Source organism: Littorina saxatilis, linkage group LG7 (assembly GCF_037325665.1).
Source record: "Littorina saxatilis isolate snail1 linkage group LG7, US_GU_Lsax_2.0, whole genome shotgun sequence".
In the NCBI taxonomy this organism is placed as follows: domain Eukaryota; kingdom Metazoa; phylum Mollusca; class Gastropoda; order Littorinimorpha; family Littorinidae; genus Littorina; species Littorina saxatilis.
Genome location: NC_090251.1, coordinates 3,992,736 through 4,011,347, shown reverse-complemented (window position 1 = coordinate 4,011,347; position 18,612 = coordinate 3,992,736). Strand labels below are relative to the sequence as shown.

Here is an 18,612-nt window from a genome sequence, read left to right as displayed (position 1 = left end):
CCTGTGTGTATGTGATTGTGTGGTTACTCAAATCCCATAGTAAACTTGACATGTAAATTTTGTGATAGGGGCCGGTATGTATATATGGGATAACCTTCTGTGAGGTTTAGTGTGTGACAGGGTGAGAATACTTTGATTTCTTTTGCTTTTTCGTGGCTGCTTTTATTTCCAATTATTTATCATTATATATATTAAAACATACACTTTTTTGTCATTAAGTTGTGTGTGTTTGGGTATTAATAAGTAGTGCAAATCCACATGTAATGAGTATGAGTCACTGTTAAATTAATGAATGTCTTTTGTGTGTGTGTGTGTGTGTGTGTGTGTTCGTCAACCGACATATGTGGGTACGAGCCGCTGAGGTGGTTGTAAGAAAACCCGCCTGGTTCAGTGGTTGGGGGCTGATTGGGATTTTTGATTTACCGGCCTAGCCAAAAAGTTGAGGTACACCCCATGTAACATGGTCATTTGCAAAATAAAGTACAAGCACTTGTTGACGTTTATATTGAGTCTTAAAATTTGCAGCTTATTACAAACAAAAACCATGGACAGTTGTATCAAATATTAAATCAGTGTTTGTGTATTTATTAGGTTGGAGCAAGGGGAGAGCCAGTCCTCCTGTGGTGGCAGCGAGGAGAAAGATTGACCTGATGGAAAAGTTTGCTAAACCGGAACTACCCTCTTCCACAGCAGAAACATCAGCTTTGCCATCTTCTGACCAACCATAAGAAGATACAGATACTTTGCCATCTTCTGACCCATCACAAGCAGATATGGATACTGGTACTGTGCAACGTCACTCCGCTGACATGTGTTGGGCTTTTGTCAACATTGATCAGCTCAATCTATTGCTGAAAGGTCTATATCCTGTACTGAATGCTTGTCTGATAGCAGTCTGATTATGAAAGAAGGTGATGCATCAGCCCAAGGATTTGCACAGGCCCTGCATCTGGAGTGCATATGAGTGTCCATTCAAGTCTGCAGTTGTTTACTCTTCTCCCGGTGTTTGCAACGCTTCGGGTGGTAAAGTTGCATTTAAAATAATCCGCGTATGACCATATTGGTACATGGAAAGGGACATTCAGCTTTACAGAAATTTGCTGCAGTGTTAGGATTGAGCACAGAAATACTGTAATTAAAATGTTGCAACTTTTGAATGGCTTGATAGCTTTGTTCCATTTGTGTATATATAATTATGTAATGTTGTTGATGATTTGTGAAGCATCATTTCTATGCAATGGAATAAGAAATCAGTGCATCCGTTGGGTTTTTATGAGTCTGACAGTTTGGTTCTGATCAATATTTTCATATCAGCACAAACACAGATTAAACTTTTTTAATGTTTTCATATGATTTTTTTTAAATAAAAAAAATCTGATAATTTGATTATCAAATCATTTCCCCTTCATAGTTAAAGTGTTATTCTGGTTAAAAAAAACACCCCATTAATTCAAGCTCTACTGTGGTACTAGTTTACCGGGGTACTAGTGAGACTCTTTTACATGCTGTTTTCTCTACATGTAATTTGAGACAAAATGTGGTAATTAAAATGTTCTAACTTTTGAATGGCTAGATGGATTTGTTCCAATTTTGTATATGTTGTTTATGATTTGTGAAGCACCATTTCTGTGCATGGAATAAGAATACAGTGGATTCCTTGTGTTTTTATTAGTCCGACAGTTTCGTTTTGATTCATATCTGCACTAACATAGATGAGTTTTCAAATGATTTTTTTTAAAAAGTCCGAATAATTTGATCGTCAAATCATTTCCCCATCATAGTAAAGTGGTTATTCTTATAAAAACATATCAATTCAGGCTGCACTGTGCTACTAGTTTGAGGTACTGGTTGGAATCTTTCAAATGCTGTTTTTTCTGAATGTAATTTTCAGACAAACATCTGTAATTAAAATGTTGCAACTTTTGAATGGCTTGATGGATTTGTTTCATTTTTGTTTATGTTGTTTATGATTTGTAAAGCGTCAGTTTTGTGTATGGAATAAGAGTTAAGTGCATTGGTTGGGTTTTTATGAGTCTGACAGTTTGGTTCTGATTCATGTTTTCATATCGGTACAAACAAAGATGGTTGTTTTCATATGATGTATATAAAAAAAATCCTGATAATTTGATTGTCAAATCCTTTTCCCTACATAGTAAAGTGGTCATTCTGATAAAAACATATGAATTCAGGGTGCACTGTGCTACTTGTTTTTTTATGTACTGGTTCAAATCTTTAAAATGCTGTTTTCTCTGAATGTAATTTTCAGACAAAACGCTACAATTAAAATGTTGCAACTTTTGAAAGGCTTGATGGATTTGTTCAGTTTTTGTATATGTTGTTTATGAGTTGTACAGCATCAGTTCTGTGTATGGAATAAGAGTTCAGTGCATTGGTTGGGTTTTTATGAGTCTGACAGTTAGGATCTCATGTATTTTTCTTATCAGAACTGAACCGGTAACTGAAAATGCTAAATTAAAATAATATATTGCTTAGAAATGCTTTTCGATACACAGAATTATTAAACACACACATATTGCTGCAAAGAAGAAAAATTGGATCAAAACATGCACTGGTTCACAAACTGCAACATTTTAAAACAAGAAGGGCAAAGCCCATACGACTCACATGCTTTACACATTTTTCCAACCAAAATACATGTGACCTTGACCAAGGTCAAGGTCATCCAAGGTCATGCAACACAAAGCTGTTAATTCAAGACATAGGAAGTACAATGGTGCTTATTGGCTCTTTCTACTATGAGATATGTTCACTTTTAGTGGTTCACTACCTTATTTTGGTCACATTTCATAAGGGTCAAAGTGACCTTGACCTTGATCATATGTGACCAAATGTGTCTCATGATGAAAGCATAACATGTGCCCCACATAATTTTTAAGTTTGAAACAGTTATCTTCCATAGTTCAGGGTCAAGGTCACTTCAAAATATGTATACAATCCAACTTTGTAGAGCTCCTGTGACCTTGACCTTGAAGCAAGGTAAACCAAACTGGTATCAAAAGATGGGGCTTACTTTGCCCTATATATCATATATAGGTGAGGTATTCAATCTCAAAAACTTCAGAGAAAATGGGAAAAATGTGAAAAATAGCTGTTTTTTAGGCAACATTTATGGCCCCTGCGACCTTGACCTTGAAGCAAGGTCAAGATGCTATGTATGTTTTTTGGGGCCTTGTCATCATACACCATCTTGCCAAATTTGGTACTGATAGACTGAATAGTGTCCAAGAAATATCCAACGTTAAAGTTTTCCGGACGGACGTCCGGACGGACGGACGGACGGACGGACGGACGGACGGACGGACGACTCGGGTGAGTACATAGACTCACTTTTGCTTCGCATGTGAGTCAAAAAGCACATTTTATAACGTTTTTCTCACATTTTGGTGAATAAAACCCCCCAAAATTGCTTTTCACTCAAAATTTAAAATGGTTTCCCTTAATTAGGTTATTCTGCTTGAAAAAATCAAACAAGCAGCAAGCTGTTTCCAAAATAAAAAAAAAAAGTGCTTGCCTACCCTGTCCCCCCTTAAAGTGTAACTAAACAAGCAAAAAGGAAAAACATCGTTCAGCAACCTTTACACTTTGATATGAAGAAGGGACTCATATACTGTCGAACTGCGAAAAAAAAAAAAAAAATTCTCTCACTCGGACACTGTTTGACGGACATGTGAAGTGCGCGCCAGGAACGACAATCTTCTTAGTTTACCTGATTAATGCCCTTAATTTTTGGTTCTGGTACTTTCAGTTCCGGCTGTTGTCATTAATCTACCAAAATAAAAGATCAAACGGAGTTTTCGATTTTTATTTCATGGTTCAGAAAAATATTGCTTATTTTCTGAAGTCAACCGTTTTAGCGAATCTTTCTTTGATTCTTAAAAGTCATTTCAGATTTTTGAAAAATAGTTAACGGTTAGTAATTACCAATATATCGTAAACAAACATATCAATAGGTTTTGGTAAGAAGACACAAGTGCGATGAATGTGGTACCAGTATTTTTGTGGTAAGTAAGGATGCATTTCTTTGCTGTAAGCACATTTACAATGCACATTTAATCTGTTTAGCAACATAAACGAAAGCATGGTACAGTGCTGCTTGTTTGTGGTCTATCTTTTCGCGGCAGATGCGTAACAATTAGGGTCTCAGTTGGAAAAAGCTGCTCGGAACCAGAGCAGATTTGGCTTGGGTTCTTTGAGTGTGAATGATCGACGAGTGGCTTGACATTTTTAACGAATCATTACTGTAGCCTACTTGAAACCATCATCTGTTTCTGAATTTGTCATCAGTTATGATTGAGCAGTCTCATAGGAATCGTCCATAAAATGTTAAACCGAAAAAGGGCAGACGATTCTGAATCACACAGGCTGCTGTACAAAATCAGATCTAAAACGATATTTTGAACTGCGACGTCTGCGTAAATGCCCTGTAACAAAATACCTTGTCCTGGTCATGTGTATACACATCAGCTTCTATTGGGAAGATCAGTATTTTATATTAATCACAAATACAAGATTAGAAATAGTTCTGAAGATCGCCTTTGATTTCAGTTTCAGCGGCAAACTAGCAGATCTGTCCAAACCGGCATCGTTTCATGGTTGAAACTTGAATAATCCCAAATAGATCTGAGTGGGGGTAAGTTTTATAGTATTTCAATTTTTTACGGCAGTTTTATTAAAGATAGTGTAGTGGATGTCTCTGGTGAAGACTACAGTTATATGAATTTTTTGTTGTAATATTAAAATGATTGTTCTTTATTTACACAATTGAATAATTTGTATTTATTTGTTTGCAGATGACGGCATAGGCCTACTGAGTGCTCCAAGAACATACGCCTGCTGGCATTTTGTGTCTTTTCTGAAGACGTCGAGGCAAGCAGAAGTCACGGTCCTGGCCACACACACACACAATGACATGAACAAGAAATGATATTTTTTCATGGGCATATCCAGTATTAAAACTTTATTACCATGCAAACGCAACGATTAAAATTTAGAGACGGTCATCGGTCACACACACACACACACACACACACACTGGGCGGATCCGGAGGGGGGTTCCGGACCACTTAGGAGCCGGCCTTTGTATTCTAAGTGACGATTTTGGAAAGAAGTTGGCTAATTAGTTTGCTCAGGTTGCGCCAGATCGATCAATTGTCCTTGTTGTGATTCAAATTTTTCTTCTTAATATATTTACTTTTTTGGAAGGTGTATTAGGGGATGTTTCTTGGCTCAGATTGATCCATTTTCCTTGTTTTTATCAACATTTGTCGGACCCCCCCCCCCCCCCCCCCCCCAAGGAGGTTGAACGCTTCGTGTCTTCAACTAAACGCTTCGCGTCGTCAAATTGTCCCTAAAAGAAATTTGGAAACTCCCCCTTAAAAATGATGTGATCCGCCCCTGCACACACACAAACACACACAAATAGAGAAGTAATAAATGGATACAGTTTTTCTTTATTTAAATTACAATCAGATGTTGTCGTAGAACAGGCACTGTAAACAAAACCTAGCATGATATACCACTTGTGTGATGTTTCGGTCAATATCTTTATTTTCCTTTCAGAAATACATTGGCGTTTTGAATGTCAAGGGAAGTGATACAAATGCTGCAGCGGGCTATCAAGAACGCGAAGGCAAACAAGGTAAATACCTACTTCTGACATTAGTTTACTTATTAACTCTTTCTATACTGGCCATTATCTCCCCAGTCTCTCCCCAGAAACTGGCCATTTGTATGGGTTTGCAAAAAAATTCTCAAAAATAAACAAAACAAGATGCAGCCTTCAAACTCATAGGTTTTATTGTGAATATATTGCTAAAACATATGCCAAAGTTTGGTTTCATTGTTGTGAAAAAAAATAAAAATATGATGTCCAGAATTTATGGGTATATTTTACGCAATACGAAAAAGGGGGTATGTATTTTGACTTAGAAGCATTTTTTCTTATGAAGGCTCTGTTTGCAACAAAACTGTTTCTGTTTACTTGTATGAAGATTGTGCTAACACAAAAACATAACAAATACCAACTGATTTTCCATTTGGTGGTCATGTAAGCATTGTGAACATGTCCGAAAAATCTGATCACACACCATGTGGTCGACATGCAGACCTGAACGGCCAGTGTATGGTGGCAGAGTTGGAAAATAGGAAAAGTCTTGATGCCAATCCTTCATCAAAAACCGAAGAAAATCGTCATTGTAATAAGTTTGCTTTATTCTAAATCAAACGACTAGGATAGATGACAGACACAACGACAAACACATTCAATTCTATGTAAAACATACACAATGCGCCATGACAATGTGCCCATCGTGCATGAAGTGTGGCTTTGGTCGGATCAGTAGCCGTGCTTTGTCTGCGATGCTAAACATGAAATTTCGTTAAAGCGACGATTTAGCAATGTTGTTGTTGCTGCTGCTGCTGTCTGTTCTTGTCACGACATCTCGCCATATAACAGTTTTTTCCCTCCTGATTCTGAGAAGAAGCTGTTTAATTGTGATATCAGGCCTAGGAACCCCTGATTTTCACTTGGAGCATTCTCAAAGAAACTTAGCGTATGTTAAGAAAAATGAGTGTACTCCACACTTTGTCTTTTGTTGTTCGTTGTCGTTGCATGTCTACCGTTCCACAGCCACCTACTATAAGTGCAAGTGTTAAATGACGTATTTCCACAAAAGACTGCTTGCAGAGAATCATGTGATGCCAATGACAGGGAAGGACATGTGGTAATACATACTACGTTTTGGAACCAGGGAAAATGCAGCACAAATTATTTATCAACCAAATTGATTGACTTGTGCACCATGACAAAAGTTTTCTTTGATCCATAAAAGGTCTTTTGCCAGAAAAATTGCTCTGAACATCAAGTACCCTGCAAGTTGTCACACATTTACATTATTGAAATAAAAAGAAAACACACCAGTAACCAGGTTAGGTACGTTAATATATATAATCAATATCTCGGCACGTTACTGCCTTCTTCGGGATGGTAAGCTGAACATTATTGAACAAAATAATCGGTTTAGATTGTATACTTTGATTCCTGAACGAAGAAGCAGAGGTACTGCATACAACTAGGACTGTAATATCAGCTTTTGCCTGAAACACACACACATACACTTATAAAATTAATGCAATGTCATTGTATGAAGCCAGAACAATCACTAACTTACATAGTTGGTCACACAATTACCCATCACTGAACAATAAATCGAAGTCGGGTGGATTCAATGACTAAAGCAGTAAAGGCTTTGAAAAAACCCTCATCACAAAACATCCCCCCCCCCCCCAAAAAAAAAAAAAAAGTAAAATAAATGAAATAAAACAGGTTGTGTATATAGCGCAGTAAACACCATGCAGGTACAAGCGAAGATTTAACAGAGATTATCCTTGTTTTATATAGCACACATTTTCTAGTTTTAATCTCTCTCTCTCTCTCTCTCTCTCTCTCTCTCTCTCTCTCTCTCTCTCTCTCTCTCTCTCTCTCTCTCTCTCTCTCTCTCTCTCACACACCAGTACGACCGAACTAAGGTATCAATAAATTACTGTTGTGCAGCGGGTTGAAAGAATACCCTATACCTCGGAGATATACCTTCACTCGGTCTCAACGACGTCACGTGACATGTTATATGGTGGAAGAGAATGCTGTCGCTTATTTTCCACCCTCAGTTCAGTAAGACTGAAACGATGCTCAGTCACGGAAAGAACTATCCAAACTTGCAAGCACAGCCGCGGTTGTCCTGTAAGTTCCCGATCCATGTTAAACCCTCATCCTCAAAAGGAAAATAAGCGACAGCATTTTTTTCCACCATATAACATGTCACGTGACGTCGTTGAGACCGAGTGAAGGTATATCTCCGAGGTATAGGGTATTCTTTCAACCCGCTGCACAACAGTAATTTAACGTTACCTTAGTTCGGTTGTACCGGTGTGCAATGGGTGAATATAATAAACCATTCTGAGTTCTCTATCTCTCTCTCTCTCTCTCGCTCTCTCTCTCTCTCTCTCTCTCTCTCTCTCTCTCTCTCTCTCTCTCTCTCTCTCTCTCTCTCTCTCTCTCTCTCTCTCTCTCTCTCTCTCTCTCTCTGGAAAGTAATTTATTGACCTGTGGGTTATTTGCGTTTGTATACACATTGGTGATTCGTAAACTATGTTGAAAGAGATTGTCAAACAATATTATATGGGGTGTCTTAAAAAAAAATGTATATCAACAAAATCTGTCATTATTATCAGGCACACGGTTTTAACAAAGCTATGTCACGGAATGCAACATAAGTGGCTTAAAAAGTCGTGTTTTTGTGTGTGCAGGATATTCGCTAGGACAGGACCTCAAGCTGAACCAGCACAACAGCGATGCATTCTTCCATGGCTTCCACAAAAGTCTTTCACCTATAGCGGGCATTGCATGCAGATAGTCTAACCCCTAACCCTCCTTTTTAAAAATTCTTTAGACCAATTATCCCTCTGTTCCCATGTTAAACATGGAATAATTCTGGACAAATGCGAGGACGTTAGCTTTTTTTTATTTTATTTTTTTATCATTTTACTTATCATTAAAACTTGTTTAGATTTCGATTCGTAAACCATTTACAGTAATCCTTTGTTTTTTTTAACTTTGTTCATCTTACCACAGTCACTTCGTTGTTTAGATTTATCATTAAATTTGTTACCATTATGCAGGAAAAATGTAGAATAAAACCAGGAGAGCTTTCGGTAGAAGATATTTCCTGTGTCAAAAGTTAATGCTTATTCTGATTGATGGGTGCTCCAAACTAAGTTATTTTGACTGCCTTATTCGAATTTATTTCCAAGACAGGGCTGAGAAGTGGAGAAGCTTAGGAGAGTATCGTAAAAATTGTCTGGGTGTTTATGCAAAACTTTCGAATATGTCAGATTTTACTTTAGAGATTTTAAATACTGTTAACTGACAGAAATGCTATAACTTCTACACCAATTGACTGGATAACTTCATATTCAGCATACTTAAACTTGATTTTATGCATGTGCAGTTCACAAAGTGGCAAATTTGTAGGTTAAATTATCTAACTTTTGCATCACCAATGACACCAACGCTTTCGTGTCTGAGGATTGCCCTGAACATAGCTGTAACTGCATTCTTTCTTCAGGTCATCGATAGCCTGGGGGTTGAAGGGGATGTTTTTACATACTCAGACATTCAAAATAATCAAAAAGGTAAAAGCCTGAAGGGTTTAAATTAGGTAAAAATGGCTACCGCTCAATGTCAAAACTCGTTCTGTTTAGTCGACCCCCGAATTTGGAGAAAAAAATTAAAATTGCACAAAAGTCAGACCATTCAATTTACAAAATTGCCACTTACTGGAAAGGCAGAACATAAACTGAAGTTAATGAATACCATATATAAAATAATTGGTTCAACAGATGCAGAAGTAATTTGCATGGTTGTGAGTGTCCTTGGTGGGGGGGTCAACCCTGTAGAAGAGACGATTTTCTTTAATTATCAATCCGTAATATATTGTTTGTTATGCATACAATATTAACATTGACAAATACTTCAAGACTCCTCATTGATCTTAAGAAATGTTGTGGTTTTTTTTTGTTACTGACTGATTCACTTTCTATTCACTTTACTCTACATAAGTCACGACAAGAAAAGCAAGGGAGGTAATTTCTTCGGAAGAGGTAATTCTCTCCCCTCAGAACGATTGTTGTAGTTTGTTTGATTTTGTTCCCTTCTAATAAGTATTATTTAAAATAGATCTTTACATCTTGATGTGAAAGGCGCAGTACCCCCCTCCCCCCAGGATGTTAAATTCTAGGTTGTGTCCATGTAAAATCCTGATCCTAGTCAAGATCCGAGTTGGTTTTTCATGCAACTGTGCCTCTTTATGCCACTCAATTAGACATACTTTGCAATCCATAATTGCACGAAACTAAGTACAGGAAATACGTTGTTGTCGTGTTTTTAATATTACATAATGAAATAAAAAATGTCACAACTGGTTTCGTGTTGGGCTTTCTCTCTCTGTCTGAATCTCATAATTACTTCCTTCTGAGGCCTGAAATGTGTTGCAGGCATTGTTCAGCTTACATTTATTGTTACAATTTTTGTGGATATGTTAAGTGTGTCTGTGTTTCTATCATTCGTTATCAGTGTGGTTAAAAAAAAAACACACGTCAAAGTAATTTACCCATCATCATTATCAAAACATGCAGATACAGGTAATAAATATTTGTGATACTTTAAACAAATACAATGTTTGTTTGTTGCGTCTTTTCTTTTTTTCAGAGCAAACACACATCGTATTTGTTCAAACGTGTATATTCTGCACTTTCTAATACCCTGCATGGATCTCCAAATCAAGAATAATGAAAAGTCGTCTAATAGCCCTGCAGCACTCACACGAACATGATAGAAGCTTGCATGCATGCACCCAGGCTCGCTGTCTTCGGCTAAAAGAGCTTACCGTTGGATCTTCGCTCAGACAAATGTAGCTGTCTTGTCCACTTGCTCCTGTCGCATAGATCTGCAATGTGCAACATCATCTTTGATTTATTAAATAAGTCTGAGGCACAGACAAACACACACGCGCGCACATTTGCGAGAGAATGCACGTCAGTCTATTCAATCAAACAGTATATAAACATACCACAGACGTGGTGGTGGAAACTGGACATTCGCCGTATAACAAACTCAAGAGATTCATTTGTGTGTGTATGTTTAATCAAAAGTTCATCTTGGGCACATTCAGTCTGTTTTGTAACAGGACCCATCCCGTAAAAACTTCGAACAGATCTATTAAATTCTGAAATCCTTGACAAGTTTTTTGTCCAATCATCTGTATCTGACAGAAGTAAAAAAATAAAAAAATAAAAAATCAGCCAGTACACGCATCTACCCCCTCACACGACAATACATATGTGGCGAAAAAAGGAATCGAGAGGGGGGAACAAGGAATAAATTAGATCCAGAAATAATTCCACTTCATCATTCCAAAATTCAAGTGTGAAGTGATCGGATACTGTGGTAAAGATACGTGCTTAGTATCACAACTGAAAATACAAGCCCTAGGGTTTTAAATCAAGGAAACAATTAAAGTACACAGCGTCAACCGGTACTCCATCATCTAAGCTAAGATCAACAGAAATGTCGAGAACATGTAAAATATTGTACTTACAATCCGTTTCAGCATGCTCTTCGAACAATAATCTCCCAGTCAGCCTCGTGCTTACGACTTCGACAGGATGTTGCCTCTCACGCTGAGCCAGTACATTTGGAGTGAATTCAAAGGCCAGAGATGCAGTACAAGCACATTAGTTAGATCCAATTCATTTGCATTGCTACCTTGCCCAATTTATGGCTATTTCTGTTGGTAACATCACACATGTGGCAAGCAGTGCTTGTTGCCGACTCTGCTGGGACAGGCAGCAGACGATTTTATTTAGGAACCAAATTCTGATTGGTTAAAACATAAAACCGGAACTCAAAGTACCACTTGTTCTTTGGAAGTATCAAATCAAGAACAGATAATCAGGTAAATCTGAAATGGGTTCAACACTTTTAAAAAATCGTAGTAAATCAGAAAACACAGTAAACGTTGGAAAAATCGTCCAGTATCGCTTCTACAGGTCTATACTTGGACAAAACATAAAGCAATTCAGTAAAGCTGACACTTCAAAATGTCTGTTTAGTTACACTTTAAGACACACCCTATCCGTGTATTTATTTGTTTTCTCAAACACACACACACACACAGACCACCCACCCCCAACCCCCCTCCCACACACACACCACTCCCAACCCCCCTCCCACACACTCACACGCAAGCCTGCATACACACCTGAGTTATAAAATCTTCACAAAGTGTGTACATTTTCGAGACAGACAAAACTTCGACGTCATGACGTAATTTTGCCTTTTACGTCAATACAAATGACGTCATTGTTTTCTCCCAGACCGACCAGACTTTAGATTTGATTGAACATTACCCGCTATTACGAGCTAGTCGTGTGACAGAGAGTTTTCTTGCACACGAGACTGTAGATGTTTCACGACGGCTTTAGCCGGAGTGAAACAGCCGCAGTCGAGTGTGCAAGAAAACTCTCTGTCACACGACTAGCTCGTAATGGCGATTATGTCTCACAGCTTCAACAGAGGAGAGAACAAACACGTTTTGCGTACTCACGCTTGATAAACCTAAACACAGGAGCAGCCATTGTGGAGAGATCTACTTTTTGACGAAAGTGACCGAACAACTATAAATGACGTCTCGGTATATGTGAATGACGTCACAGTCATCGTCACAGTCTGTATCTTTTGAAGCATCGCAATCTTCATGACGTCTTTCTGTGTCTGCATCCGCGAAATGTTTGTTCTTTCCGGGATCTTTGTCATCTATGTTCAGAACTCTGTCCTTATAGTGTCAGACTAACAGGCCTCCTGAGCGAGTAGTTCTTTTCGAGAGAGCCAAGACTTTCCAATATATTCTCGAGGGGGGGGGGGGGGGGGGGGGGGCACTATTAGGAAGCGGGAAGCTTTAATTTACCCTTCACTCAAACCAACCACAATCATCATCATCATCATCATCATCACCACCACCACTACCACCTCCAATATCATCATCATCATCATCATCATCATCATCATCACCAGCTACACAACTTACCCACACCCAGACGACTCAGCTCGGCAGCGATATCCTGACCACACTGTGCGCAGTCCACCGGCCACCGACCTGTGTGAGCGTTGCCATGGTGACTCAGCCGTATCACGCTCAGCCCGTCCCCAGGCGCAGGCACGCCGCTGTCGCTGTAGTCGTGGACAGGATACCTGTGAATGACGGGTTGTATTTCACGGAGGACGGCGGGCGCCGAGCGGAGGGGGACAGTGAACACCTGTGTCTGCAGTGCTGGGGGTATCTCGGTGTTGTGAATACCGGCACACCACAGGTACAGGTGTGGTACTTGCTGCGCTAGGCGTGTTACAAGGCGTGTGTGACGGGGACCAAGCTTAGTCCTGTGACACAGAATGGAGACATGTTGTTAGAAATGTGTAACACACTCACATGAGACAAGTTGTTAGAAATGTGTAACACACTCACATGAGATATAGTAAGCTGATAATAGGAATGCGTTATCCGCAACTTTATAAAAGATGTCACTTGATATTTTACCAATGATGACTTCATTAGGATTTTACGCACATTGTGGTTATAACAACATGCAATTTCACGCATACAGTAACACGGTGGTGCGAGTTACATGAATCAGACAGTTACAACTCTCTCTCTCTCTCTCTCTCTCTCTCTCTCTCTCTCTCTCTCTCTCTCTCTCTCTCTCTCTCTCTCTCTCTCTCTCTCTCTCTCTCTCTCTCTCTCTCTCTCTCTCTCTCTCTCTCTCTCTCTCTCTCTCTCGTTACCTGTTCCAACTGTTCATCGTTGTCCAAGACTCGCTCTAACTGAGCACTGATGACGTTACAACTCTCTCTCTCTCTCTCTCTCTCTCTCTCTCTCTCTCTCTCTCTCTCTCTCTCTTACACACACACACACACACACACACACACACACACACAAACACATACACACACTCACACACGTATGAAAACAAACCTGCTGTCAAAGGACACCTCGTCGATCAAGACGTGCAGGTGGCCGTTTTTCACACATGCCACGAGGTCGGTGACTGCCTGATCAACATCTCCCTCCCTGTTCCAGATATCGTACAGGTGGTACGACACGCTGCCTGGTGTCAGGGAAGGCGTCGGGCCCGCGCTCAGCGACATCTCCAGCTGTTGTTTGATGGATGTGCTGACGGCCCGGGTGGCGTACCGTGTTGAGATGACGTGCACATCGTGCCCCTGTCGCAGCCACCTCACCCCCTGCAGCACTAGCACCACCGTCTTACCTGTTGAAACACAAACAATATTAAGGTTAATATATTGCAGGACAATGTGAAAACAAGGCAGTGTTAGACGTAGAGACGACTTGCACATCGTTAGGGAAGACGTAGGCCCACGATCAGCCACCTCAACCCCTGCCTTACCAAACTGTCTTACCTGTTCACAAACAAAACATATATAACCATACAAATATACTACGAAACAGTGTGGAAGCAAGCTTTTCTACATCAAGTCCGTTTCACCTGTTACACGCGAAACACAGCATCAGGAAAATAGAAATAAGCACACAAAAATGATATAACTGCCAAGAACATTCCTATTTTAGAAAATTATTTTACATGGAGACTAAATGAACATGTCAGTTTCAAACTGTTCTCCGTGTCAGCCTGATGCCTTTCCTTCAGTTGTCACATTTTCCACGGAATCAGACAACACAAACAGCGAGCACAATACAAACCGTCCTCCAACAAAACTGGATCGAACCTTCTGCTACGATGACGATAAAGTAAAACTCGACACAAACAACGTCATAAACACTGCGTCAATCCTTCAACTAAGACGTCATTTGAGCAAACTACCTGGGATCAGTGCACTGTAAGGAAATCAGAAACATTGTTCTGTCAGTATCGTTTGCCGCAACAACATCGACGACGATAATTATTGTTGTTGTTCAGGATGATGATGATGATGATGATGATGATGATGATGATGATGATCATGATGATGATGATGATGATGATGATGATCGATGCTGCTGATGATGATTAATGAACATTGCCAACATGTTTTATTTTATTTGTATGGCAGAAGCAGCAGTGTAAGTAATTGCTGGGTGGTTGTGGTGGTGGTGGTGGTGGTGGGTTTGTTTCTCTTCATAGCAGCAGTATTAACACAGCACCTTCACACACCTGTCATCAGGTGTAGGGTGTAACGTCATTCACGTCATGTCCTACAAGTGATGTTCACATGTGCGACTTTCAGACAATGTTGAAACGATTGTTGTCAATAAAGAAGGCAGACAATAGTTGGTGCAGCAAAATAATTGTGAAGTTAACCGTGTAAAAAGACAACGCGAATTTTGATCAATTGCCGACAGACTTCTGGTCAAAACAAATCTCCCTTTGAAAACTGTGCGACTTTGAACAAAGACTCCAACTACAGGGCGTTTGCTTTGAAAAGCTTTTTCTGGAGGCGTTAATTTTTATTATTCTCTTTTTGGGGAATTTTGTTGTTGTTGTGTTGTTACATGTATAAGCTTTAGAGGGGGTGGGGGGTGGGGGGGCGTGGCTTGGTGGTCGCAGTATCAAAAATATGTAAAGGGAGACAACAGCACCAGTGGACTAGCCGTTGCTTCCTGCCATGCAGACACAATCATCAATTTTTCTTATCAATATATATCTAAGGGTTACATCAGAACATGCACTGGAGGCATTAATTAGTTAGCAGACTGCGCCTTCGAGACTGAACCTTGTTATAGTAGAAGGCCACAGAGCTAAATTTAGCGTTACCAGCACGAAAAACTAGATCTGCATCTGTCGCGCGCCGATGTTGGCCTTTAACGCGAAACAGACGGCTGAGCTTAGTGTCCCATCTTGCTTCGAAAACAAATCGTTTAGAGAACAGTCAAAATCGGCAGCAAGACCAACAACAACACACAAACAAAATAAGAAACAAACAATCTAGTCAGAGAAGCTGTGAGCTTGTCACCTGTTCCTGGCGCTCCCGTAATGTGGACCAGTGGCGGGTCTCTGTTCATTAGGTCGAGCTGTTGCAGGGTCAGAACCAGAAGTGCCAGCCTCCGCCCCAGTTCCGCCACCGCCTGTCCTGTAGTCCGCACCTCCACACGGACACCGTTGTAGCAGGGGACAGACACCGTGGTGGCCGGACCAACAAACCTGTAGCAGAAACAATGAAGATAATGATAAATGATAATTAATACTTAAACGTCGAATACCAACATTGTTTCAGCATTGCGACGTAACTGACATGGATGTCATTTCTCTCACCTGGCAACGATGTCCAGGTAAAGTTGGTCAGTAAGCCGAGCGTCCACAGTACAGGCCATCCTGTGTTGCCACCAGGTGCTCAGCTGTGATAACACGGCGGGTGTCACGTGCCAGTACGATGCAGGCTGGGACAGTTGGTCAGAGCAACAGCAAAGCTGAACGGCTTCTGCTGCATTGGCCGCACCCAGGCTCTGACACACCGCCTGCAGCAGAGACATACATGTACGTAATGCTGTATCTTTGTGTGGGGCGCCAGTATCATTATTTGCTTGGTTGAAACTGACAAAACATCCATCAAGCAGTGTGACTATGTGCGCACGCTCGCGCGCGAGTGTGTGTGTGTGTGAGTGTGTGTGGTGTGTGTGTGTGTGTGTGTGTGAGGCAGCAATTGTAAATGTACTGAGACCAGCACACACTCTCTCCCTGTGTCTCTATCTCTGTTTCTTTCTCTTTATTCTCTCTCTCTGTGTCTCTAGCTCTGTCTCTCTAGTCTGTTTGTTTGTCTGTGTGTCTGTCTCTCTCTCTCTCCTCTCTCTCTCCCTACCTACCCCCCTCTTGCTCTCTCTCTCTCTCTCTCTCTCTCTCTCTCTCTTTCTCTCTTCCCTCTCGCTCTCTCTCTTTCGCTCTCTCTCTGTCCTTCTCTCACCCCTCTCGCTCTCTCCCTCTTCCCCCTCTCGCCCTCTCTCTCTCTCTCTCTCTCTCTCTCTCTCTCCCTCTCTCTCTCTCTATCTCCCTCTCTCTCTCTCTCTCTCTCTCTCTCTCTCTCTCTCTCTCTCTCTCTCTCTCTCTCTCTCTCTCTCTCGTTACCTGTTCCAACTGTTCATCGTTGTCCAAGACTCGCTCTAACTGAGCACTGCTGACGTAAGGCAGGAAGAGAGTTTTCTTGACAGTCATGCCAGGTCCCATGTCACTCACAAGGTGCCTCACCACTCTCTCCGACTTGTCCAGCTGCTTGACCGCTTTCTTCACCTTCTGGGCAATGGCGTCATCATCTGTCTCGTTTGCGGCATTACTGTTTTTTCCCACAGACTTGAGCTCTCCGACCAGAATGCTGTGCTGACGGTGGATCAACAGAAAGTCAAAATCCCCCTGACGATCTCGTGGTAAGTCTTTGGGTCGTGGGAGCTGTTTAGCGGCCGCGGCGTAGACAGGCTCGTTGAGGTAGCTGCCGAACTGTAGCTGAGACAGGATGAACATGGTCTCGTGACGACTGTCGCCAAGCTCCTGTAGGTTTAGCATCACGTGGTTCTGGGCAAAGTCATCCCGTAGGTCGCTCTCCTGCATTCCTACTGGTGGGAGATGTGGCCCTGGCTCCTCGGCCCACATATGCTGCGGTACTGTCCATCCCTCAGGCTTGGTACTGAGAGCTGTGTGGAGAAACCGGGCACTAGGTCGTGGCTGTAGCACATGCACAGACAGACCGGTACCGGGTACAACGTCCCTGACGTAGGGCACCCTGTTGAACTGTACCGGCGGCACACAATAGGTACGGGTAAGTGCGTCAGGGTAGAGTGACGTCACGATCTGTCGCCAGTCATCGGCGTCTGTCTGTTGTGTGTTTCTGGCCGCCATGGTCTCGGGTTTAAACCTTCAATCAATTTAACATGCGCGCTTTGGGAAAGACGGAGAGCCACTCTCGTTGTGCCACTGGTTTTGATCAACAACTTATCTTTCCCTTACACCCGGTTATAGTAACAGTCAAGATTCACACATGTCCTGTTCTGCTGGTTTTGATCAACAACTTGTCTTTCCCTTACACCCGGTTAAAGAATCCCTTACACCCGGTTAGAGAATCCCTTACACCCGGTTAGAGAATCCCTTACACCCGATAAGAGAATCAGGCTCCACGCATGTCCCGTTCTGCTGGTTATCACGCCTCAGTGACAGAATCACGCACGTCTGGTTCCCCTCTAGCTCACTGGGTAAAGCTTCAGACAAAGTTGTCCAGGTTTTCTTCACACAACGTGTCACGAATGCAGAGTTTGGCGTGCTGTGTGTCACTGACCAAGGTCGGGTGTGGCTCGGTAACACACGGCTCAATACGCATTGCTCACAGACAGGCAGACGTCACTGTGACAGATACACATCATGTCCCACTGACAGCCCTCGCTGTCACTGACACAAGTCATTTCTTACAATCAGACAGACCACACTATCACTGTCACTGACACAAGTCATTTCTTACAATCAGACAGACCACACTATCACTGTCACTGACACAAGTCATTTCTTACAATCAGACAGACCACACTATCACTGTCACTGACACAAGTCATTTCTTACAATCAGACAGACCACACTATCACTGTCACTGACACAAGTCATTTCTTACAATCAGACAGACCACGCTATCACTGTCACTGACACAAGTCATTTCTTACAATCAGACAGACCACACTATCACTGTCACTGACACAAGTCATTTCTTACAATCAGACAGACCACACTATCACTGTCACTGACACAAGTCATTTCTTACAATCAGACAGACCACGCTATCACTGTCACTGACACAAGTCATTTCTTACAATCAGACATAACACACTATTATTGTCACTGACACAAGTCATTTCTTACAATCAGACAGACCACGCTATCACTGTCACTGACACAAGTCATTTCTTACAATCAGACAGACCACACCATCACTGTCACTGACACAAGTCATTTCTTACAATCAGACAGACCACACTATCACTGTCACTGACACAA

General features: G+C 41.3%; 1 protein-coding gene and 1 long non-coding RNA gene across 2 annotated transcripts in view; both read right to left on the bottom strand.

Annotated features, from left to right (window-relative positions):
• The window catches only part of LOC138970507 (uncharacterized), a 21,301-nt gene extending 2,904 nt beyond the window's left edge, over positions 1-18,397 (bottom strand). Inside the window, exons 1-5 of the mRNA XM_070342963.1 lie at positions 16,708-18,397; positions 15,901-16,103; positions 15,602-15,789; positions 13,605-13,899; positions 12,663-13,012 (exon numbers count right to left, since the gene is read on the bottom strand). Coding sequence (XP_070199064.1) covers positions 12,663-13,012; positions 13,605-13,899; positions 15,602-15,789; positions 15,901-16,103; positions 16,708-17,472 — 1,801 coding nt within the window. The 5' untranslated portion in view covers positions 17,473-18,397. The remainder of the gene's footprint in view (positions 1-12,662; positions 13,013-13,604; positions 13,900-15,601; positions 15,790-15,900; positions 16,104-16,707) is intronic.
• LOC138970511 (uncharacterized) lies at positions 6,722-11,648 on the bottom strand. Its single transcript, XR_011456974.1, has 3 exons — positions 11,175-11,648; positions 10,464-10,523; positions 6,722-7,116 (listed from the first exon to the last, which is right to left on the bottom strand). It is a non-coding gene; the product is annotated as an uncharacterized lncRNA (long non-coding RNA).
• Positions 18,398-18,612: the final 215 nt, after the last annotated feature.